Source organism: Ruditapes philippinarum, unplaced genomic scaffold (assembly GCF_026571515.1).
Source record: "Ruditapes philippinarum isolate M1 unplaced genomic scaffold, ASM2657151v2 ctg2605_1_1_1_1, whole genome shotgun sequence".
In the NCBI taxonomy this organism is placed as follows: Eukaryota; Metazoa; Mollusca; class Bivalvia; order Venerida; family Veneridae; genus Ruditapes; species Ruditapes philippinarum.
In genome coordinates this window covers 29,213-53,756 of record NW_026864950.1, presented here as the reverse complement: position 1 = coordinate 53,756, position 24,544 = coordinate 29,213, and the positions used below count along the sequence as shown (strand labels likewise).

Sequence of the window (24,544 nt, the reverse complement as noted above, 5' to 3'; positions counted from 1 at the left end):
AATGCAATTTACACATTATCAATGGCACTTACAACCTATGTAAAATATTATAATGAGGTCAAAATATGCAAAAATAGCCCTTACTGCGATAGCAACGCAGTAGACTAGAAGTATAGTTATCAATACTGAAAAATTTTGTCACATGTAAACTTTTACTAGAATTTTGAATCTTTATACCTTTCCTAAAATCTTAGTACATTTTTCTCGGGTTTGATTTTATCGGAATATTTTTGCTCATCTGGAGGCGTGCAGCTATAAGGGATAATTCAAATTCGAGCTACCAACAGTATAGAGTTTGTTCTATACAGATGGCAAAGGCTTATCACTTTCAATTCTAGCAGGGTAATGGTTTAATTACTTATGTTCTCTTATTTTGCATTTGTTTTGTAAGTTTTGTCTGTTATACTATGTTAAAAGATTTCTCTGTTTAAGAAACTTACTTTAATGTTATTGCCGAATTTTTTTTATTTATTTCTTATTTCACCAATATTTTTACAATGTTGTTTTGGATTACTTCTCTTTCATAAGTTTAAAATTTCTATGAAATATAAAATAATATGTTAATTGAAGTTTATTAAACCATCTACACAGATTCTGTTTCAGCATTTTAACAAAACTGAAGGCATGATTTGCATCAATGAAATATTCTTTGTATAATGTAATTTATCATTTTAAGTTTTTAAAAAATGTATTTTTGCAACTTTTTGACAGGTTTATACTGTTAGTCTGTATCAAAATCTTCTACAGTTTTGAGTTTGTGTTGGTGTAAAATTGTTCTAACTAGTATTTGTCTACTTTTTCATTTAAAGGTGATGCCAAATTTCTTTTGATTTTTAGTGACATTGTATTCAAGATACATGTTATTCAGAGGTAATGCTACAGAAATTTAAGATGCATTTATTTAGTATAGTGGAACCCCATTGTATCGTGCTATTCATTGTATCGATCTATTTACAAATCTTTAGATTTTTTGCAAAATACGTCACCTACTGATTGTTAACATTTATGACAGTGTCACGAAAATCTTTCGCATTTATTTTTGTGCAGTAAAATGATCAAAAACATGTGTCCAGTACCGTAAGATGTTGTAGATAATAAATAGACTTGTAAATAATGTGTTCTTATTAAAAGTACATTTACTGTCTGTTAAAAGTTCCTAAATTTATGCTGACATTTTAAAACAGACATCTATGTTTCTAATTGACTGAAATATCTAACATAAAGTTGGTTAAGGCTTCCCAAACATTGGCTAACTGAGCGATTCTCACAATGCATCGATATAATGGCGTGACCTAATTCTTCAACCTTTTTGACATGTCTGTAAATATCCGTATATTCCAAAGCTAAAAACTATATATCAGTGATGTTCGCCATGTAAATATTATGGCAAAAGGATCAAGATAAATGATACAAAATAAATATTCAGGGAGATTTGAATTTTTTAAATGCAGTTGTGATTTATGGGTAAATAGATCGATACAACGGGGTTCCAGGCTAAATGATAAAAAACTATTTTAACAAACTTTATATTAATTATGTTTTTTATAGACATTAGAATGGTGGCATTCAATTGTAAGCAAATATATTTGAGAGATATATTATACATGTTTTCATGTATGAGATCTGAAGTTTTTCTTTAACTTTGTCTTTGAATTATAGCAGTTTATTTGACAGACCTGTTACACCGAGTCATGGCTGTTTCAATTTATTTGATAAATGGTCTAAGTGTATTTTGTATTGTGGTAAACATGGTGCGAAATTTCATATCAGTTATGCAATATTATTATAATAAGAACTTTTGATAAGGTGAACTTGTATGTTAAAGGAAAGATTTAATTACTTTGTTTAATTGTATGACACGGGAGTTATGTGCCTTTTAAAATTAAATTTTTCCAAAATAATGAAGTGGTAATTACATCCACCATGTCACATTACTGTTCACATAATCCCCAATTTAAAACCCCGAACTCTTCAATTTTTTTTATGAAAACTCATGTTTTTTCCAGATTTTCTTTTTTGTAGGGGATGCCTCTTTTTTCGATTTGTATCAAATAAACTTAAAACATATTCAAAAAGTTTTTCGATTTATGGAAAAAACTATTTAAACAAAAGTTTTTCAAAAAAATTATAATTTTCTCAAAACAAATGTTAGATTCCCTTAACCTTTTCTGACAACTGCCATGTACATTATTTTGAATGATGACTATCTACATGTATATAGGCACTTAATATAGTTTAAAGGAGATAGTTTATAAACATTTTAGATCTGTATTTGTCTATTAAACATAATAGAAGAAACATTGGTTTGTACTGTAAAAACATCTGAACTATGTTGTTTGTTCTACTTTATTTACATTTTAAAGCATGTTGAATAATTGGACAAATTTAATGCTGTAATATTTTAAATGGACTTATCCATCTTTCAATCTGGACAAAACCATTGATCATTAAAGGAAAATTTTCAATATAAGTACTGACTGAATAGAAAATAGTATAGACCATGATTAGACAGCATCAATATGATCTTGGTCTGCTAAATTCTGTAGCCTTCAGCTGACCTATTGGTTAAAGTCCTATGTTTCTGTCAAGTGTTGAACATTATACTGATACATGTTTATGTAGTGCATTACTATAGGCCTACTTTTATCTGGACCAACCTCAATATAACTGTAAACATTTGTTATTAGATAGACAAGGTGAATGATTCAAGTTCAAATTTGTTGTCTAAGTTTCATCATGTGTATTTCACAGAAATAGTGTGGGTTCCAGAGAGTTGTGAAATGTACAATTTAAAGATATTGTAAATTTTGTTTACATAATTTATATCACATTCATTGTTTAGATTGATTTAAAGATGCTGTTGGTATTGAAGTTATCTTTTTTCTCCAACAATGCTGTTGTATATAACAAGCATCTTAAAGCAAGTGCAACATTGAAAAATTCACAAATACACCAACTGTAGTGATTTTTATAGGATTTCATTTCCACTACAATTAAGAATGTTAATACAGGGTCAGTTTGCTATAACACTTTTTATATGCAAATTTTAATGTTTACCTCACTGTCAGTGCTTTGTCGAAAGAAATCACCTGTTTATCACATTAAACCAATGAGTATTAAACGTTTTACTTTTTAAGTAATAAATACTTCTTTTCATTTTAGACTTTTATTTTCATTTGAATAAATTCTGACCATAAAAGTAAGCATAGCATTTCTATTGTATACATTAGGGTGAGATTTCATTTTTATGTCAAACATACTCAAATAAATTTTTTTTGCAATTTTTTAAATTATCAATTTTCTTTTACATACAGGTATGTATAGTGGTCTGTCAAAAAAAGAAAGAAGAAAAGGTTTTACATCATGCTTATGCAGCCATATATTTTTTTCATGATAAAGAATTTCAAGTTCTCTTAAAATTTGAAATTGATAAGTAGATTTTCAATATATTCAATATGCTCCTAATATTTAAAGCACTTCTCTATTTTAGAAGGTACAGTTATGTTAGTATTGGTATATACAGGTGCTTTGATACTCATTCTTCTCAAAACACTACCAGTATTTATTATTATTATTTTAACCCAAAGGTTATCTGATACCCAGTTAAACAAGTAAAATCAAACTTGTGTAAGGTATATCTCTAACCTCTAACCATTATTCAATAGAATTAAATAATTAATGATAACTTATTAAATGTTATTGGTTAATATTTTCTTATTTTAATTTTGTTTCAACCAATCATGAAGAAATTTATTGATCTGTTTTCTCAATATATGCTGCTGCGGAGTTAATTACCAAAATGTAATAGCAGTTTGAGCTGATCTTGTTTTATAAAACCATCAGAAGTTTAGTATCATTGATAAGGAATTACTGTATAGAGTTATTGACCTTTCAACATGTGTAATATGGTGCTTATAGTATCCTTGCCTGTTAGGTAATAGGTTAATAAAATTATTATGTTTAAATATGCAATGTTTATTACAGCTTCCTGTTAATGTTCTTGTGTACTGTTCTTTAAAAATTCATATTGTACACTAATGGCTTGAATTGTTTTAAACCAGTTTATTGTCAACTACAATATGATCATGTTTGCATGATTTTCTACTTTCTGCAATAAAACAAAAACAGGTTAATAGATATATATGTTGTTATATTATTTACATTTGTTACTCCAACAAGTATTTCTACAAGTTTTAAATGTAAACCATGTTTGGAGTCTCATTCTGCTGCAAAAGGTGATACAGATTTGCCATCAGACTGTCTTGCGTCTTGCTTTGAATCTAGAACTTGCAGTAGCAAAAAAACTTGTTCTTAAACTGTACACAGTGGTACAGGGCATTGAGGTTGAGTGCAGTGCCAAAGAACCTTAACTTAGTATTTGGCCTCGTTTTTGAATTATCTCCCTATTTAGAAAAATCTTGTCCGGAGCATAACCTGAAAACCTTTGTTTCACTTTGAACTTTATCTAGGACATATCACTGAAACCATAAGAGGTATCAATAAGAAAATTTGTTGGTAGATAGATCTCATTAAACAGAACCAGTGCAAAAGAACCATAACTCTGCCTTCCTAAATTTTGGAGTTGTTGCCCTTTGTTCAATTTTGCACTTTGAACTGGACATACCTAATACATGTACTATAAGAGATATCAACATGAAACTTTGTAGGTAGATAGAGCTCATTGGGTACAAGTGCAGTGCAAAAAAACAATAACTGCCTTCCCTAATTTTGGAATTATTGCCCTTTGTTCATTTTTTCACTATGAAATTTGTCCGGGACATAGCTCTGAAACCATAAGAGATATCAACAAGACACTTTTTAGGTAGATAGATCTCATTGGGTGCAAAAGAACCCTAACTCTGCCTTGCCTTATTTGGAGTTATTGCCCTTAGTTCATTTTTACACTTTGAACTTTGTCCAGGACATTATTGTTAAACTTCAAGAGGTATCAACAAAAAACTAAGTCTAAAGATCTCATTGAGTAGAAGTGCAGTGCAAAGAACAGTAACTCTGCCTTGCCTAATTTTGGAATTATTGCACTTTGAACTGTGTCCGCAACATAACTCTGAAACTACAAGAGGTGTACTTTTCTGTGTCCAAAACCTATTTAGGGAGCATCACACAGTTCAAACCAGCTCTTAAAAAAAAATTATGTGGCTGGGTCAACAATGGCCTACTGTCAAAATGTATACCAACCTTGGCAAGTATCAGAGGAAATTGTTGATAAGAAACTGAGGAAAGATATCATGTGATCACCTCTAATCATGTTCTGCTCATGTACGCTAAAAATGAAGCTGCAGACATACAAATTGCTACACAAGGAGAGAGGAAATTGATCCTAAAAGTTCACCTTTAAATTGTCAGACATTGTAATCTGGTCCATGGCTATTTGTAACAATGTTCTCTTTTTTTACAGCCTGAATATATAGTTGTGAGCATACAGAGTGGTTTTACATCAAACTTTAATTGACAATTTTTAATCAACAATAACTTAACTTCTGGAGATATACCCATATTATAAAATTGTCATACATATCTATTAAGTCAACCATGCCCTGATTTTATTTCATTTTTGTTTCTTTTGTTGTATTTTAAAACACTCCAACATTGTTAAGATCATACAGTGACTTTCTAACTTTTCTGCTGGAGGAACCTCTGACAAGAATCCATAGACTATCAATAAGCTGGATAGCCACCTCAAGTGAAAGAATTCATAATGCTTGAAGTGATTCTAACCCACAGCAGTGAGGGACAGGTCATATAAAGTCAAGAACAACTAGTAACAAAGATATCAGTAATAATTTCTTTACTTGAACACAACAATAACTTTATAACCCTATCATATAGGTGACAATAGACATGCACCATTCATACAGCTTTTCAAAATATGTCAATCAAACATAAATGCAATATGAGATCTTTTGTAAGTTCATCTATCAACAATTCAGACAATCAATGTCCTGTAAAAACTTCTGAAGAAGTGAAAAGTAGCTACACATTGCATTCCCATACATTGCCATACATGTACTGTTTCTGCTCAGCAGGTAAGTGACAATGTGTGTGTTATCCCTGGAGTCAAATTCATTCAGTTTGTCCAAAACGTGGCACTCGTGTTTAACCTGTAAAAGAGACAGTTTTATGCATGCATTACGAAGGTAAAATACGCCCCTGTTCAAATGATCAATAGAGATTTATAGTGTTATGATCAAATTAAAGCAAAAGAACAAATGTGTTGATACAGACCAAGTTTGGCAAAATGAAGTTTTATTAAAAGGTGACAAGTTGTTACTAAGTCTGAAAGTGTTACTATGTATAATATCACCATGCTGCCTAATTTGTGTCATGGCATTGTACTGTCAATAGATGATGGTGGAAACCTTTGTCTAAAAATAGTAAAATTGAGAATTAGGGGAGCAGTGACCTAGTGGTAAGTTATTGCCATGTTGACCCACAGATCCAGGGTCTTCAGGCCCTACTGGGATCATGATCATGTTTCCTCATATGACACCAGTATTGGTTAGTTCCATGAAGCAGACTCACAGAGTGGTTCAAATAAGTCTGAAGCTTTTTTCAAGATCAGGCAAAAATTAATTCTTAATATTCCTTAATACTAAAACTGAAAATCAAGGTATATTAATCAGACTGCTGGTAAAGCAGTATAGTAATGACAATATTACCACAAGAGTTGAAAAGAGCAAGTAAAATTTAATGATGACAATATTACCTCATTCATACATATCCTTGTACATTTCCTGACCAAGTTTTATATATTCAGCTTTCTCATCGAGTGACATTCGTGCTACTATTTCATCTGTTACATCAGAGTAAGGTATTTTAGTTCCTGCTACTGTTACCATGACATCTTCTTCCTCATCTTCACTCTCGATATCTGCCACTGTAATATAGTTCAATCATTTCTAGTATTACGTGTGTAAAATTTAACACGAGAGTTATGATAACCTCTTACTGTTATGCTTTAAATGCCAAGAGGATCAAAGCTAATAACCATAGCCTTATAGAAGACGGAGCCTTATAGAAGATGATCATCAATCCCTAGAACTTCTTGTGACAATTAAATACTCATTCAATTAAAATATCCACATTGTTTGATAATGAAGAAAAGGAATAAAAACTGGTTTTTCCTGAATATCTTAACACTGGGTCACTTTCAAGTTTATGTACATGTAGTTAAATGTTTTTAAACATAAAGCAGAAAAGTAACAGGGCTGGAAATCAAATAAATAAACCATTCGATGTAGGTCTATACCAATACCTTATGTGCACAATTTCAAATCATTCGCTCACTCCATTGTTCCAAAATAATTATTCCAATCGTAAAAAGTCCCAAAATTAAAAAGCATTGCAACGCTTTTCACTCAAATCTGGCAAAGAATAGCACAAAAATACAGTTTTCAAATTATTTCTGAGTATTATTATTTCTTAATCATTTTTTGCATATCTTTCTGTTTTTAGTGTGCCAGCTGATCTATGTAAGAAAATAAATTGTGTTTGGATCTCAGTGGAGTTCCTGCAATTCGATAACATATTACATAATTATATAATGTATAACATAATTATACCAGTAGTTGAGGTTCCTGTCGGTTGTGAGGTTTCAGCTTCACTGTCACTACTATCACTCTCCTCTGTGTTTCCAGTCCCAGGAATCATTGCTGGTACACTCATGTTGATTTTCTTTTCGTGTATCATTAGTAAATTCTCTATCTCACGGTTCACATCCGGCCGATTATCCTGGTCCTTCCTTGTTATCACATCATCTTCCGCAACAATCTGTAGTAACAGTTATCATTCATATTTGATAATAATGATTTTATTTACTTTTTGCATTTTTCCCCAAAATATTCATTTTGGATACAAATTTCAGATTGTAAGCAAGTCTCTGTATTTAATGACAACAAATTCAGGTGAACTCCTATCTTATTTCAGGCATAATTTGGCTCAATAAAATTATGTTTCCCTTCTGATAGACTTGTTTTTTATTTTCAGCATTTAAAGTTTCATTGATTGAATTTTTGATATTGTTAAATTTTGGAAAACTATTAAAGGCCTAGAAATGTGTCCATATAACACAGATTCCCAAACATTTTGCTGTACTGCAACAAAAAATTTGGTACAATTACTGGTGCATATAATTATATAGCAGGCATGTTTTGAAGCTACACATGACCAGTACAAATATGCTTCCTTTTGCCATATTTGGGACCATAACTCTTGAAGTCTACAACAAATTATCAAGGTACAGAAATTCACACGCTGACAAACTATTTTTAAAAAGTTTCCTGGCTCTAACACTTTTTCTTCTATACTTCTGGTCCTGGAGTTACATACAATGCAAGACTAAAATTGACTATTTTTGCTTAATCAGGGGTATAAGTCTGCTGATCTCCAATAAATTTGCATCAAAATACTTATGTGCATAAGTTTACATGCTGAAAACTATTCTTAGTGAGTTTAATGACTCTAGCAGTTATACTTTAGATGTTGGATTTCACACAAACCAGTCTACATATGTACAGTAAGTAGGACAGACAGAGGGCAAAAACTAAACATGTGCAACAATTAATACTTGATACATTATGTAACATATTCATAGGTTTTGTTTCTTGTCTAAAAGTTATGATTTGTTCTCAATTACACACTGCAAAACTAATCACCAAGAAACTAACTAGTATATTACAGAAACATATAAACATTTACCTCATTAACAGTATCTGTGGGTACACCATCTACAGTGCTCTTCTTCATCCAGATAGGTTGTTGTTTAGGTGCTTCCTTCTCTTTCTTCTGCTCTTCATTCATAGAAACACTGATAGATGTATCGGAGTAACCAAACTGTGTCGTATATTTGGTCGCATCTCCACTCCATTTGTCTGATACAGTCGACTTTGTGTTCTTTGGTCTGCAAATATGTATGATATTCTTTTATCTCTAATGTTTCCATTAACATATACAAAAGTACAAAGTCAAAAAATGACCAAATATCATAACATATTGAAGTTTATTACAACTGCTTAAATTTGAGATTCTATGATATATGGTTAAAAACATTTCATAATGTATTAAGAGTAGTTACCATTAAAATATTTTGAACAGATAATTTATACATGTACTTTACATCATGGTTTGACGTATATTGTCTGCATTTTACCAGTAAATGGTTTTTTGAAATCTATGACACAGAAAAAATTTCAAAGAGAAAAACTTGAAAAACAATCAAAACAACATATTCTTTAAAAAAATTCACAAAAGCCTGGTCATAATTTGTTAATTCAGCTCTACAAATCTATTGCAAATTATGGATATATTATCACTGAGGTTCTGATTTTGGTAGGTGTTAGTTTAGACACCACTACTAGTATTCATAATGCAACATATTTCTGGAGGAGGGTTATTTGTCATCAACAGGTTCTGGCGATAACTCTGAAAGATATATGGCAAACTTCAGCCTAATCTAATAAAACACATAAAAGCAAGGAACAAACCTTTGAGAGGATCTGATATCTGTGGGTTCTGGCTCCATGAGTTCTGGTGCTAATTTAACATCTTCACATTCTCGTAACAAATCATACAGAGGTTGAATCTGTTCATTGAACTTGGCAAGTAATGTCCGAGCATCTGCCTTGTTTATTGCACTTTCATCCTCTATAACTTCATTTTGGCATATTGTACACCTTAAAAAATAATGTAGCATATATAATGTATATATATTGAAAAGACACAAACAAAATCAGCATCATACTACATGTAATAAGCCCCATAAAAAAGATATCAAGGCCATTGTGGTGTTGTGGTTAAATGACCAGCAACCCTGAATCTTGTGGTTTGAATCCTAGCTGCTCTTAGCCAATTTTTCATGTGACTCTACAATATATTATTTCCTACTCATGACTTTCTTCCTTTCACATATGTATATATTTGCACACATGATTTATAGAAACAGGTCAGGAAATAAATATATTCTTGAAAATTAGTTAATGTCAGTTTTCTGACAGTATCTTAAGTAATTATCAAATTTAGAGATTATTATCATAATATGGTATTGCTTTAAAAAAACAAGAACGTGTTTGTTAAATACAAATGCCCCCGGCTCAGATTCTTGTCAGTAGCAATATTTCAAAAAATGTTTACCCATTCACTCAGTTATGGACAGAAAAATTGCCAAAAAAATGTAAACACAAGTTATATAGCTTGACAAAGTCATGGCATTTTGTAATTGTGAAAAATATAAGTTGCCAAGTCATTGCTCTGACTGGTGAAGTTCAACAATATTCAACTACATGCAAGTTATCTTCCTACCAAATATGAAATACATCTGTCATTAAATAAAGGCTGTATGGGCAAAAGTGTAAAAATCTATTTTGATCACTGGTGACCTTAACCAAACTGACCCCTAACTCTATCCAAAAGAAGAATACCATGTAAGTTATCTTCCTACCAAATATGAAATAATCTGTCAATAAATAAAGGGCGTGGACAAAAGTGTTAAATCTATTTTTAGCACTGGAGACCTTGACTCAACTGACCCGTTACTCCATCCAAAGAAAGAATACCATGCAAGTTATCTTCCTACCAAATATAAAATACATCTGTCAATAAATAAAAGCTGTATGGGCAAAAGTGTACAAATCTATTTTTAGCACAAGTGACCTTGACCCACTGATCCCTACCCCAATCAAAAGGATGAATACCATGCAAGTTATCTTCCTACCAAGTATATTATATATCTGTCACTTAATAAAGGCTGTAGGAGCAAATGTGTAAAAATCTATTTTAAGCACTGGTGACCGTGACCAAACTGACCACTAACTCCATCAAAGTTTATGTTTCTATCAATTATAAATAACATCTGTCTATAGAATAAGGTCAATACACCAGTAAAAATGTAAAAATCTATTTTTAACATTGGTGACCTTGACATTGGTAACATTGACCTTGACCCAAATGACCCCTTATTACACCCAAAGAAGGAGGACCTCCCTTGGCATGTTTGTATTAAACTAAGACATCAACTAAAATATAAAGGCTGTATGAGCAAAAATGTTTATATTTATTTTTTAAACCAGTGACCTTGACCCTAGAGACCGATTACTCCACAAAAAATTAGAGGACCATCAAAGGTATCCACCTACTAAATATGAAAGATATCATTAAAGAAATTAAGCAATTAGGAGAAATTTAAGATAAATCCAACTTGCCGAAATAGGTTAACCAGACAAGGCCCTATTTTCAAAGTGAAAAAAGGGAAATAACTGGGAAATATGGATGACACAGTTATATAACTTGGCAATATCATGTACTTTGTATTGATAAGTAAGTGTGGAAATTATAAAGCCATTAGTATAGATAGAACTTAAGATATTTCCAACTTGCCGTTTTAGGTTAACCATTATTCATTTTCTAAGTGCTGAAAAGGGCAATAACTTGGTAAATATGAAAGCCAGAGTTATGTAACTTGCCCAGATCATGTACTTTGTAATGATTAGCAAGTGTGTAAACTTAGAAGCCATTGGTACAGGCAGAACTTAAGAAAAATCCAACTTGCCGTTCTAGGTTAACCTCGTACGGACAGACGGACAGACAGACAGACGGATGGATGGTTCAATCACTATATGCCCGGGGACATAAAAAGTCAGAAACAGAAAGTTATTCAAAGTTGGTAACAATGACAAAATTTAAAATCATTGCTATAATAAATCAGAAAAAAAACCTAGGCACTTCTTGCCAAACTAAATATTCCGAATAGTGTAAAAATAATGATATAAATTTATGGAAATACTTGAATGTTTGTGAAAAGAAGTCAAATAGTTGGTCAGCCTCCAGGTCTGTAAATGTTTTCTGACAGTCATCACATCTGAATGATGCTCGACTTGTGTTACACCGCTCTTCCATTTCTATTTTCCGCCGTACATGGTCTAGTTTATATTTCACAACATTCACAAACATGATATAACTTATAAAATAATAATTATGTCTTGTAGTCCGACCATCGGCATCTGTTTCTACTCGCATTCTAACTTTTATAAATTTTTCAATTTTCAGTGTGTTTATGACAGCACGTAGCTGTTTCCTGTCAAATTTTAACAATTCAAGCATATCATCCTCTTTCATGCACGGGTTTCTCACCAGCATGTCTATAACTAATGCATGTTCAATAGAATAAAATCCACGTGCTACAAGTCGCACAAGCCTTTTCATGCTCTGTGGAACCTCTGTTAGGACATCAGAATCCATTTTGTTTCAAATCTGAAAACAACAAAACAAACAAAAACATTAAAAGATAACTTGATTTAGGTAAATTTTCTGCAACATGTGATCTTAACAAGTAAAAGCTTCTGAAGGACAATCCACTAAGTCCATTCTCAATACTTGATAGTAAATAAAGTCCTGGATAATTTAGGAATTCACAGAGGGAAACAATGACAGAAATATGAATCAGGGAAAATGAAGTGTAAAGTTTCAAGAGAATAGCTTTAGTAATTATTAGGAAGTTAATTGTGCATGCCAAATTTAAACAAGGAGTAAAATCTTCAAGATCTACATTTGTAATTTGTCTAAATCCATGACAGATATCTAAATTAGTAGTGTGCCTGTTTTTTGTGTTTTTTTTTCATGAAGCCAAAAAGTCTCTTTTATCACCGGTATGTCTAAAAACCGCATATGAATTCCTATTTGGGAATATGAACGGGAGTACCGAATATGAATGGTATTTTCATAAAATCAGATCTTCTAGGAATAATTTTCATCAACACTTTTTTTACAGATACTATTATTTACTTGTATCTGATAATCATATGTCTTTGAATGAAAGAAAATAAATTTCTGATTGTTTTGGTTGTAAGTTAATTCCTAAGACCAGAAAGATACCCGAATATGAATGAGAATGACAAACATGAACATTATCATTTATATATAAAAAAGCTGGAAAAAGCTCATAAAAGTATAGAAATTCCAAACAAAAACTTGTATTTACTTGTATCATATCTTTGAATGAAATTTGCATTGGTTGCAAAATATCATGACCAGAAAGATACCAGAATATGACGAGAAAACCAAATTAATATGTTTTTCTTCTCAAAGAAACCTACAGTGGAACGTAATATGTATATTACTTTGATACTTTGTATAGATCTATACATGTAAATAAAAAAACACATATCAAAGGCTATTTTAAATTTATTTTTTTCAAGTAGTAAATATTCACTAACTTAGTCTAAGATTAATTAATGTGTAAATTTTTTACCCTACTGTCCTACGCCAAAATTTAATGAAAATAATATTCATATTAGGTATTCTCTTCACATTTGCGAATATGAATTCATATTTGGCAGACTTCCCGAAATACGTCATCCAAGTCACATGTATACAAAATGGCGTTGCCAAACCTGGGAAAAACCGAAAATCTATGTCAGAGGAGCGCGCAGAACAGCAGTAAAACTAAAAGGATGAAAAGAATAGATCTTAGACAAAATTAAATGAAAAAAGGAAGCAGGACTGTGAATCGTTGGTGTATGACAAGGAGATGAAAATGAGCTGTACGGACTGTGCCGATTTTTACGGCAAAAAAATTAAAACTGAAAAGCGTCTTAGAAATACAAACACAAGTTTTCCTTTGATTTTGATTAATTTCATTTGGTCAGACTGATTTCGTTTCGGTCCGACAGGTTTTCATGGTTTGTCAGACGAATGTTTGACACTTTTTTTTAACTTAAAGGGAAGTCTGTTCGGTATTAAGTCATACCCTTTAAGGGTTTAAAATCACAATTGTTTAATTTTGAGTTTTAATTTAAAATTATGTTCACAGAACTGCATAAATGAATAAATTTTACTTTATGCCAACAAAATGACTCAAGATAAGAACATCAATTCAAAAAATATTTTTAAGTCATATGTGTTTCTATTATAATACACAAGTGACAACAGAAAAATAAAGTTTAAGAATGAATCAAATAGGACCATATCCCATGATATCCGATATTTTGTTTATCCGGTTATTACGATTTTTCTCTTTGAAAGTAAACTTATGAAATTAAGAGAACTTTAAACTTCTGAGCAAATTTGTTTTTAGCAGATACTTTTTGTTATTTCCTTTTACCTTTTCGATACCTTTATATGATTTAAAAAACTATAAATTGTCCCAAATTTCAATTAGTGTTAGACATTTTCACTGCTTCCAAAAAATTATCTCCCTTAGTTCGAATGTAAATAAACGCTTGCGAAATTCAAGCGCTTTGTTTGGCTGAGTATTCGCTTCCGGATTGGTAAAAATCATATGAGACAACAAACAAATTACCTGTAGTGTATAATTGCAACTTACTCAGTTTAACAGTATAATTTTAGTGCCAAACCAAACCTTAAACAGTAAAGGTTAGCACTGACTTGAAAATTAATATGTCTTTCTTCTCAAAGAAACCTACAGTGGAACGTAAGTAATATTTTTATAAAATTATATTTTTTAATAATATTTTTCTTGAAACCTACTGTATAGATATATCATGTATATCATATCTGTTTATTCTTTAATTAAGCTTTGTGCATAAATTGATTAAATGGTATTATTAAGAGAGCCTTTTTTAATCAAAGACAGTTTTTCCTGATGGAAAGTCAGTAATTAATGGTTAAGTTGTAAAATTTATAAATAATAAATTACTTGTATATTATACTAATTTATAGGAAGTGGTTAGCTTAATTAAGGTCTCCAGCATACCCGTTTATATATTTTGATATGACATGAACGCTGAAGACACACCCATAGGGAAAGTCCACGCGTGCCAGAAATCAGACACACTTGTTTCATTCATCTATCACGCCATGTAGTAAAGTGAAGCATTTCCTTATAAAACCCCCATGTAAAATTGTTTATGAGCTAAGAATGGACATATAAAAAACTTATTTGGCTTATAAACAGATTAAAATTATAAAAATAATATGAAAAAGGCAAAGCCTCAAAGCGAGCTCGATGTACTTTTTATGTGAAATAGTATGAAATAATCGCTCATTTTTATTTCAAATGCAGTAACGAGTGCGTGTGACGTCATACGTACTGTGTTAAATATGGCTCCGCCCCTGTCGTGAAATGAATAACGAGTTTTGAAAACGTTGATAAAACGTTGTTTATTTTATTTCACTCTATAATTTTTCAAGCGAAATAAAGATTATTTAAAGTGAAATAAATGTAAAACTTAAAACGTTTGCGACATTAAAATAGCGTACTTGATTTGTTTGTTTTGCACGTGCTGTTTGGCGCTACATTGTGACGTCACGTAAACAATACTTTAAACGTCTGTTACAGCGTTAACGACTGAATAAAAAGATATTGGTGTTCGGATTCATTTTCTTAGTTAGACCATTTTCTTTTCATTCTAGATAGTTTCACAACAAAATTCGACAAAAAAATTGTTTTTTTATTTATCAGATTTCAAACAAAATGGCGCCTTCGATTTTCATTTTTTGTACACAGCTTCCGTTATTCTGGTTCCCTGTCCAATTATGGTTCCCATAAACGTGCGCCGGTGACCAGTCTACACATCCGTTTTCAGTCAGAATTCCTCAGTTTTTATCGTTATCTTTAAATTCGAAAGGTTGCGATGTGTCCAATTCGGTACTTTGGACGAAAGTTTTCAAAACCATCACTTAGCAGGTACTCGCGTTACCGTAAAGCTTGCTTTGCGAGCAGGCCCTTTGGGCCAGCTCGTCGAGCTCGCTATAACGCTTATAAACAACCTTATAGTTTCCAACAGGTGAGTCACAGACACTTGGGGTGTGGAGCTCAAAATGCCTTTAAAATCCAAATTAAAATGCATACATGTGTCTATCCCAGCACATGTACTGATCAAATATGTAAAAAAACACTTAATATAAGCCGTTTTGAAAATAATTTCATATTTCAACGTCTATAATATTATAAACATAATAATGCAATTTTAGCAATAAAAGCAACTGTGTTATAAATACATTGTTCAAATCTATTATAGAGCAACTGAAGTCAAATGACAGAGTATTACGGAAAACCCAGAGGGATTTGGAAAGAGATAGAAATAAAATGGAAAGAGAAGAAAAAAAATTGGTAATAATAGAACAGAAACTTTTTACATATTTTAAACATGACAGCCAGAATGCCAAACTTTTATCAGATTGACTTTTTCAAAGTTTTCAAAGAAAAATTTCGAGCTATTACTACAGTCATGTCGACGGTTCCCATTGCCAAAGCTGCCCAGAAACTTTAACATTGGCCATTATTTTTTACATTCCTTAATGGATTGTCTTTATACTTAGTCCCAAAATCCTTTTGGACAAGACCCTTACGTAGACCAGACTGAATTTGACCTTCACTTATAAATTACCTTGATCTTTGAGGTCAAATGTTTGAATTTTGAAAATCCAATAATCCTTTTTACAAGACATTAAAGAAGATTTAATTGAACTTGACATTGAACATACCTTAATATAACCTTTACACTTAAGGTCAAAAAGGTGAAATGTATTGTTTCATACTTGGACCCAAAATTTCTTTATACAAGACCTTCAAATAGACCACACTGACCTTGACCTCCAACTATAAATTTGCTTTTGATTTATTTTTGTAAATGTTTGTTTGAATATTTATTCAAAACATTCTTGCCATTCAAAAATATACTGATAGATAATAAATCTAGAATATGCTGCTTATTCTGTAAAAAACTACATTTGTATTTTATTCTATATTTCTCAGATATCTAATGACAAGTACAGATACTTGAAGTGCTCTTTTTCTTTATAAACAGAATATTAAAATTATCAACATGAACTTTGATAATTTAGTATGAATTTACGTTAATTTTGTATGATATTGTTTTAGGAAATGGATATAAAGAAGGCAGCTAAACAGGGAAATAAACAGGTAAAGTATTGACTTTGTCATTTATACAGTGACTGATATTTATAGTGGCCGTATCTGTATCACATATTTTTCACCTAAATGAGACACAACTCAATATTTGTAAGGCTCTATATACAAAAATATATGTACGATACAATTATATTTAGTAATTGTACTTCACTTTTTGCAATTTCTATCTAATTTAGAGTTATATTCATGAGGATTACCTCCCTCGGGTCATTAGTTTATATTTGTATATTTACTAGGACTGCAAGGTATATACAAATACTTTGTATCAATAACAAAGAGGAAGAATTGGGCATATTATGTATTATAGACACAGTAATAGATTTAAGATGTCACAATTTCGGTTAAGTTATATAGATGATTTTGCTCATAAGTTTCTTTTTACAGACAAGGTTAGAACCTTCTAGTATTAGACTGTTAGAATATATGAAAAAAAGTCAAAAATGTACGCTCTGGTATGCACGGAAAAAAAAACAAGAAAACATAAAACATTATATAGTTATAACTGATTCAAACATGATTTATTTTAGAGGAGTAATTTTATGTGATATAACAGGAAAAAATGCTTTTTACATTGGTATTATATTATTCCATAATCTAAGTTGTATCACTGTCATTATTGTCTCTTTTCTAGGCATGTACTGTTTTAGCTAAACAATTAGTGGCCTTGAGAAAACAGAAAACTAGAAGTTACAACACAGGTTCCAAGATATCAGCTATAGGAAATCAACAAAAGGTAAGCCTGAAATAATATATGTAATAGAAAGAGCACCGAAACACGAGGCTATCTGATTTGTACGAGGGGGCGTAGCCCCCGAGTATAAATCAGATTGCTGAGTGTTTTGGTGTTCTTTCTCTTTTGTATCATAGTCAAACATAAAAACACGTTCCCTGCTGTCACAATATGAAACCCCGGGAAAAAGTAACCAATGAACGAGCATCTGAATATGATATTTCTATCGCTTTCCCTTTCTCTTCCGTCACAATATGTAAACCCCAGCAAAAATGAACCAATCAATGGGCACGCTCTGGAGTGCGGGTAACTAATACCCGCACTCCAGTTAACGCACTGTACATGTATATGTATACGATTTAACTCTGACACATTTTCAACAGAAAAGTCCCCAAACTATGATACAAGTAATTTAAAACTTTCATAGCAATATGAATGATAGTTTTGCTGTGTAAACTAAAGTCAGCAAGAAAAATAGTAATTTAACTAATTTTGTTTCTGTATATAACTGAATGAAGAGCTAAATCAAATGAGACATACTCTTTACACAGTTGTTTTTAATGGCATTACAATTAATAAATTTTGAAGCAATGATCTGTAAGTGATTGTTTTCTATTCCAGTTAATGCATTCAAATATGAAGATGGCTGGAGCAATGGGAACTACCACAAAGGTAACGTTTATGTAACTTTATGAAATACAATAGAAATATGAAAAGTATTGCAATGATTTTAAATTTATTGAATTTAATAACCAGTAAAAAGGGTTGTTGAATGTTGTTCATTTTCAGAGTTCATGACCTTACAATTTACATAAATGAAGGACTTGGATAATATTTAGCGTTTTATTGGCTTTGATTCTAGTTTTGTTAGTCAGGAAAATTTTGATTCATGTTTACCATTCAAAGTTGTTTTTTTTCACATCACAATTAATATCCCTTTGAGAAATGACATACATGTACTTTATAACAAATTGGTAGTTGAGAGGTCATGATGAATGTATTAAAAATAGATTACTTTATGATGTTCAAATATACAATTGCTTGGTCATGTTCTAATACATAAATCTAATACATATATGTCATGAGGAATGATAAAGTAATAATTTATAGTATGAAAATAATTTTATATACCAACAATATATTTAAAAGTAATGTGTTCTTGCCACATGAAGTAGTATATTTTTTGTTTCAGACAATGCAACAAATGAATAAGGTTATGGACCCACAGAAAACAGCTAAGATGATGCAGGAGTTTGAGAAAGAATCTACAAAAATGGAAATGTCAGAGGAAATGAGTGAGTTAATTCATTCTAGCAAAGCTTTAGCAAAAAATACATAAAAATTTATGATTAATAGCTAGAAAGTTTAGCTCCTTTAGTGTAATTTATGTTTTAGGAAGCTTTCTTAAAAATACTTAAGTTTATATTGAGTTCTACCTCATATCAGTCCTTATTCCTGTCAGGTGCTGGTATAAAATAGTTAAAGAACACATCAGATCAGTCTAACTGAAATGAGCTCCTAAAAATGCTAGGCTTAACATGTAAAACATAAGAAGATCTTAACTTTAGTCAGGTTAATAATAGGTTATTTTACACCTGCGATAAAACATGGTTACATAATGCATTTGAGGGACTGCCAACTTAACCTTGCTTTTAATGTAATAACAAAACAGTTCAGAATTTTATAAGCTCAGGTAAAATAAAGTACCAGAAATTTATATTCATGGTAAAAAAACATGATATATTTGTGGTTATCTGAAATAAAAGATGTCCAATTGTTGTATATTTCAGTAAATGACACATTAGATGATATTTTGACTGAATCTGGTGATGAGGAGGAACAAGACGCCATTGTTTCCCAGGTATTAGATGAGATAGGAATTGATATTTCAGGAAAGGTAAGTAAACTCACAAATATATATGATGTTATTTTCTTACAGAACTAAGTAAAGTTAATTTAATAAAATATACAGTTTTTAAAAAAAATACTCATTTGCCATAAAGCGGAACTATCTTTGCTTCTTTTGCTTTGTTGGTATTTGGTACAATTATAATGAATTAGTATTTTCATTTTTTTTTATGCCCCCACAGAGTGGGAGCATATAGCGTTGCACTTGTCCGTCCGAGTGTCCGTACTTCTGTCCGTCCGTCTGTCCGTACATCCCAAAATCTTGTGAACGCAACTCCTCTTAAACCGGATGGCAGATTTTGCTTAAACTTCCAGGGATGAACAACCTTAATGTGTAGATGATAGTAAAGGAAGGAATTTTTGCTGCGACCAAATTTAACAGAATTATGGCCCTTTGTTGATTTTTTCACTCTATACTATGTAGAAATTTTGTGAACGCAACTCCTCTTAAACCGGATGGCAGATTTTGCTTAAACTTCCAGGGATGAACAACCTTAATGTGTAGATGGCAGTAAAGGAAGGAATTTTTGCTGCGACCAAATTTAACAGAATTATGGCCCTTTGTTGATTTTTTCACTATATACTATGTAGAAATTTTGTGAACGCAACTCCTCTTAAACCGGATGGCAGATTTTGCTTAAACTTCCAGGGATGAAACAACCTTAATGTGTAGATGGTAGTAAAGGAAGGAATTTTTGCTGCGATCAAATTTAACAGAATTATGACCCTTTGTTGATTTTTCTCACTATATACTATGTAGAAATTTTGTTTGAACGCAACTCCTCTTAAACCGGATGGCAGATTTTGTTTAAACTTCCAGGGATGAACAACCTTAATGTGTAGATGGTAGTAAAGGAAGGAATCTTTGCTGCGACTAAATTTAACAGAATTATGGCCCTTTGTTGATTTTTAGTTTTCAACTTGTGGCACATGTAGTCCAAAAAATATTTGATCTAGAGTCATAAGATTGACAGAACAGTGGCGTGTGGGGGCATCCGTGTCCTATGGACACATTTCTAGTTTTGTATGGAAGTCAAAATAGTAATATGTTAACATTTTGCTACCTTTGCGACACATTCTGCACATTGAATGCTACATTAATCAGCAGGACTGTTAAACATCTAACATGCTCTAAATCCATTATAAAAACATTAATCAGATGTTTGACATTTCTAAAGAATTTCATAAATATGGATTTCTGAGGCATTATGTGCCTTTAAACAATTCTATGAAAGTGTTAAAAGGCAGCATACTGCAAGCTTGATCACATTTTGGGGTAAATTCATTGCAAGTGTCAATGAAATGACAATTTATGCAAGATTACTTTTATCACATGATGTTGGACAGCCAAAAAATGGCAAAATGACTGTTTGACATGCCATTTTTATTTTACATATGTATATAATACATGTTTGTTATAAAAAAAAAATACATAATGGTTGCATAACATTTACAGCAACCATATTGTAAATGCTTGGTCAATCTCAAAATAACATGATAATAGAGACATTGGGTCATCTTCAATTAGTAAAGTTGGAATTATTTGTATGATGTTAACTAAGTATTAACAATTCAACATGAAATCTGATAAAAAAGTTTTAAAGTTATTTAGAGTATGTTTTATGTTATTTCTTCAGATGTTGGATGCACCATCTGCTCACAAAGGAAAGTTGGGTGAATCTTCAAAAGCACGAGAAACTGATGATGAAATTGAGAGACAGTTAGCAGCATTAAAAGATTTATAGTCATTTTAGACTGTGTCTAGAGTTTTACAATTTCAAATTCATGGTGGATGAGATGTATAAGATCCAGTCCAGCTTCGCTTATATAAGTCAAAAAAGTCCATAATCAAAAATAAGTTGATTATAACCATTCTTTTCCTGTTTAATATTGCAGCGAATGTTGCACATTAATGTGCAATATTTAACTTTGACATCTAAAAATTAGTTATCAATTTTGAGTGCAGAATGTTGTAGAATAATGCACAGTTTGAGTTCAAATGTGCAGGAATATAATCACAAAGGCCTATAGGCTTGAGTGATTAATTACAAAGCATTTGAATGTTAACCATGCATTGGTATACTGTTATGCAAGAAAAAATTAATAACATTTTCCATTCTAATATGCTTATCAAAAAGAGAATTATTAAATTTCCCAACATCATTTGGTTTATTGATGTCATATATGACGTGTAAGCATTCGTTTTTTATGCTGTGCATATATCTTGTAATAATGCGCTTGATTGCCCTATCTGTTTGATAGGGGAATAGTGTGAAGCCTGTTAGTGTTAGAATGATCATTGTCACTCAGGAATATGGGTCTCTTTTATCTCATTTTGAGATATTTTGCCTTTGATAAACTAGCTTATATTCTTTGAGCTCATGTAATTTTGTTACAAAGAACTTTCAAACTTTTCATGTCCATACGTTTTTTTGAAAATCTTCTAGTGGGTCCGTCCATTGATTAGTCAGTTCTCTATGTGCGGACAATAATTATCTAACTGTTTTGTACATGATTTCCATAATGAGACCTTTGTAATACAGGTTTCCATCATTGATAGCATACAATTATAAGATTTGCTACATAATAATAAATGAGACAAGTTCTCGCTGATGAACTTTCGAGTATACAAGAAACTAAATTGTGCTCTTTCAAGACCCACGTAAATCAATTATGCTTTCTTTGTGAGATCATAGAACTTGTTGTGAAAAATATAAGCATAGTTTGTATATATAATTTATATCAAATATCTGATTTTAAATTTTCATTTTCAGTCTGTAAATATGTTTTATAGCATTACATAATTATGTTTGTTATGTTGATGTATGCATGTATTAAAGATAGGATAGGCCTGTTTAAGATACTGTGCAAGAAGTTGAAAGGGTGGAAAAAAATATGATTTTAGTTATTTTCTGGTGGAATTGATGGCCAAGATATTAAGGTCACTGACATTGAACCAGAAACATTTGATTGTTTCATGTGAGGAAGAATTCCAGCTTGTTTACACAAGGTTCTACTCGGGTTCACATTTATGCCTGAAATACTGCCCAGAGTGGCACCTGGTCTCTTTTATCTTCACCAGTGAAGACGAAAATGGCAATATGATCTTAATAGTGTTAGTATGTCTTAACCAAAAATGAAAAAAAGTTATGTTTGCAATAATACTGCATTTACTCGTCATAAAAAACATTAATAACAGATTAAGCATATAAAATTGGAAGGCAGTGAAATTGAAAGGCAGTACTATAGCAGATTATAAAATATTGACTGTTTTCAAACATTGTCAGTAAGAAAAATGGATCTACTTTTATGTTTTCATAAATCTTTAGATTGTATGGAGTAAAATATCTTATTTAAGAATTTTGTGAAATGTAGATGGTTCTTTTTTAAAACAAATTGTTAGTATATTAAGGTGTTCAACATTTTTGTCTGTATACCTATTTTTTAGAAGTTGAACCTTTAGTCTTAATATTTTTTTTTTCTACAATATGTTTTTGAGAATATTGTTAAAGTTATTGGTATAAATGATATATTAGGTTATGTGATGAGTCAATACTCTTTTAATGTGTAAAATCTTTCTTGCATCTTTTATTTATTTTGATAAAATTCTGGGAAAGGACTTTTATGCTCCCAATATATAGTTGCTGTCTTGTTGATACATCTCTGTCTGTCTGGCCACATGGTCTATGAACTTCAGTTTTTGTGAAATTTTTTAGTGGTTTATGCGGTAAATTGTCACTAAAATTTACTGTCTGTTCATCCATCACATTCTTGTGAGGAAAAATATTTTAAAAGTGATCAAAATTTCACACAGTGGTAGAGACAAGTGTCCAAGAACCATAATTCTTTTATAATTGTATTAAAATAATCTCGCTTTAGTAAGTAAGTGGTTCCTGTCCAGTATATATCTCATTGAAACTCCCCAAAGTTGTAAATACTAGTAAAAGGAAGTGCATTGTCAAAGACCCATAGCACAAAATCACTTAGATTTTATGAATTATCTCCCTTTATAGTACTTTATAATTGAACAAATTTGATAGAAAACAATATCAAAAACCTTAATGGTTGAAAATCACCCTTAATAATACTTTATAACACATGTTACACTTTTGTTGATACAGCCTTAATTTAGATACAAATGGCTTTTATATTTAGTAGGAACAAATCTTAGGTGGTCTTCTGACTTATGGTATAGTAAGGGGTTAATTGAATCAAGGTCACTGATGCTAAAATAGATTTTTAAACTTTTTTTATTTTACACTTTTGCTCTTACTTTCTCCTTTATTGACTGATGTGCATTGAAATACATCGACAAATGTGCAGGTTTTAGGAGCAACCATTACCTTTTGCAATAGTTCTTGTTTATGTCAGATACGGTCTAAATGCCAGTTTTTTAGCTTTTAATTAAACACTGATTTATCTGGAATGTTTATTTTCATACATTGTTTGGAGGCTTGAAATATTTAGTTATAATCCCTTCTTTAAATGATTAATATGTAATCCAACCAATTTTCAATTATTATAGGAATGGTGAAATTTGCAACTGATATGTTGACATAAATATTTGATATTGTCATGGATTGATTTTAATCCTAGATTTTGTTATGAATCATATCGGTCTATTTTATTGTTATATATAACTATCTGTGTAAATAATATGTTGATATATGTATACAAATTTAAGGATAAAAACTTTCTTTTGTTGATATTCTTTGCTTTTTTATATGCGTGCAAAGTATACATGCATTACAATCAAATTCCAGACAATTCCAGGTAATTACTGAATACTACAAACCCTAGTATATCACATGTTATTATAGTGCAACATTCAATACTGTACAGAACCAATTTTGGATTTCAAGGACTCCGTTCCATCTCTTCTATCAAACCAATTAATGTGGGAAAAATTCATATAAACTTGAGGAGGGTTTATTGTATTTATAAGGTGAAAACATTTTGAATGTAGAATTGCTTTGGTTATAAAATATTGCTAAAATGTTAGT

The 24,544-nt window shown here is 31.1% G+C and overlaps 2 protein-coding genes across 3 annotated transcripts; one reads left to right on the top strand and one right to left on the bottom strand.

Moving 5' to 3' along the window:
- Positions 1-5,791: 5,791 nt before the first annotated feature.
- On the bottom strand, positions 5,792-14,230 carry LOC132727374 (general transcription factor IIE subunit 1-like). 2 transcript variants are annotated; one of them, XM_060712816.1, is made up of 7 exons: positions 14,111-14,230; positions 11,795-12,261; positions 9,501-9,689; positions 8,716-8,917; positions 7,581-7,788; positions 6,725-6,895; positions 5,792-6,119 (listed from the first exon to the last, which is right to left on the bottom strand). In XM_060712816.1, the coding sequence occupies exons 2-6, from the start codon at positions 12,247-12,249 to the stop codon at positions 6,726-6,728; spliced, it is 1,224 nt and encodes a 407-aa protein (XP_060568799.1). In that variant the 5' UTR covers positions 12,250-12,261; positions 14,111-14,230; the 3' UTR covers positions 5,792-6,119; position 6,725. The 2 variants fall into 2 exon arrangements, with proteins under 2 accessions (XP_060568799.1, XP_060568800.1); XM_060712817.1 differs by having other exon boundaries at positions 14,122-14,214.
- A 35-nt stretch (positions 14,231-14,265) lies between these two features.
- On the top strand, positions 14,266-24,245 carry LOC132727375 (charged multivesicular body protein 2b-like). The gene is made up of 8 exons (XM_060712818.1): positions 14,266-14,440; positions 15,990-16,081; positions 16,853-16,894; positions 17,535-17,636; positions 18,255-18,305; positions 18,826-18,928; positions 19,424-19,530; positions 21,179-24,245. Exons 1-8 carry the CDS (start codon positions 14,407-14,409, stop codon positions 21,284-21,286), a joined length of 639 nt encoding a protein of 212 aa, XP_060568801.1. The 5' UTR covers positions 14,266-14,406; the 3' UTR covers positions 21,287-24,245.
- The last annotated feature ends 299 nt before the right edge of the window (positions 24,246-24,544 follow it).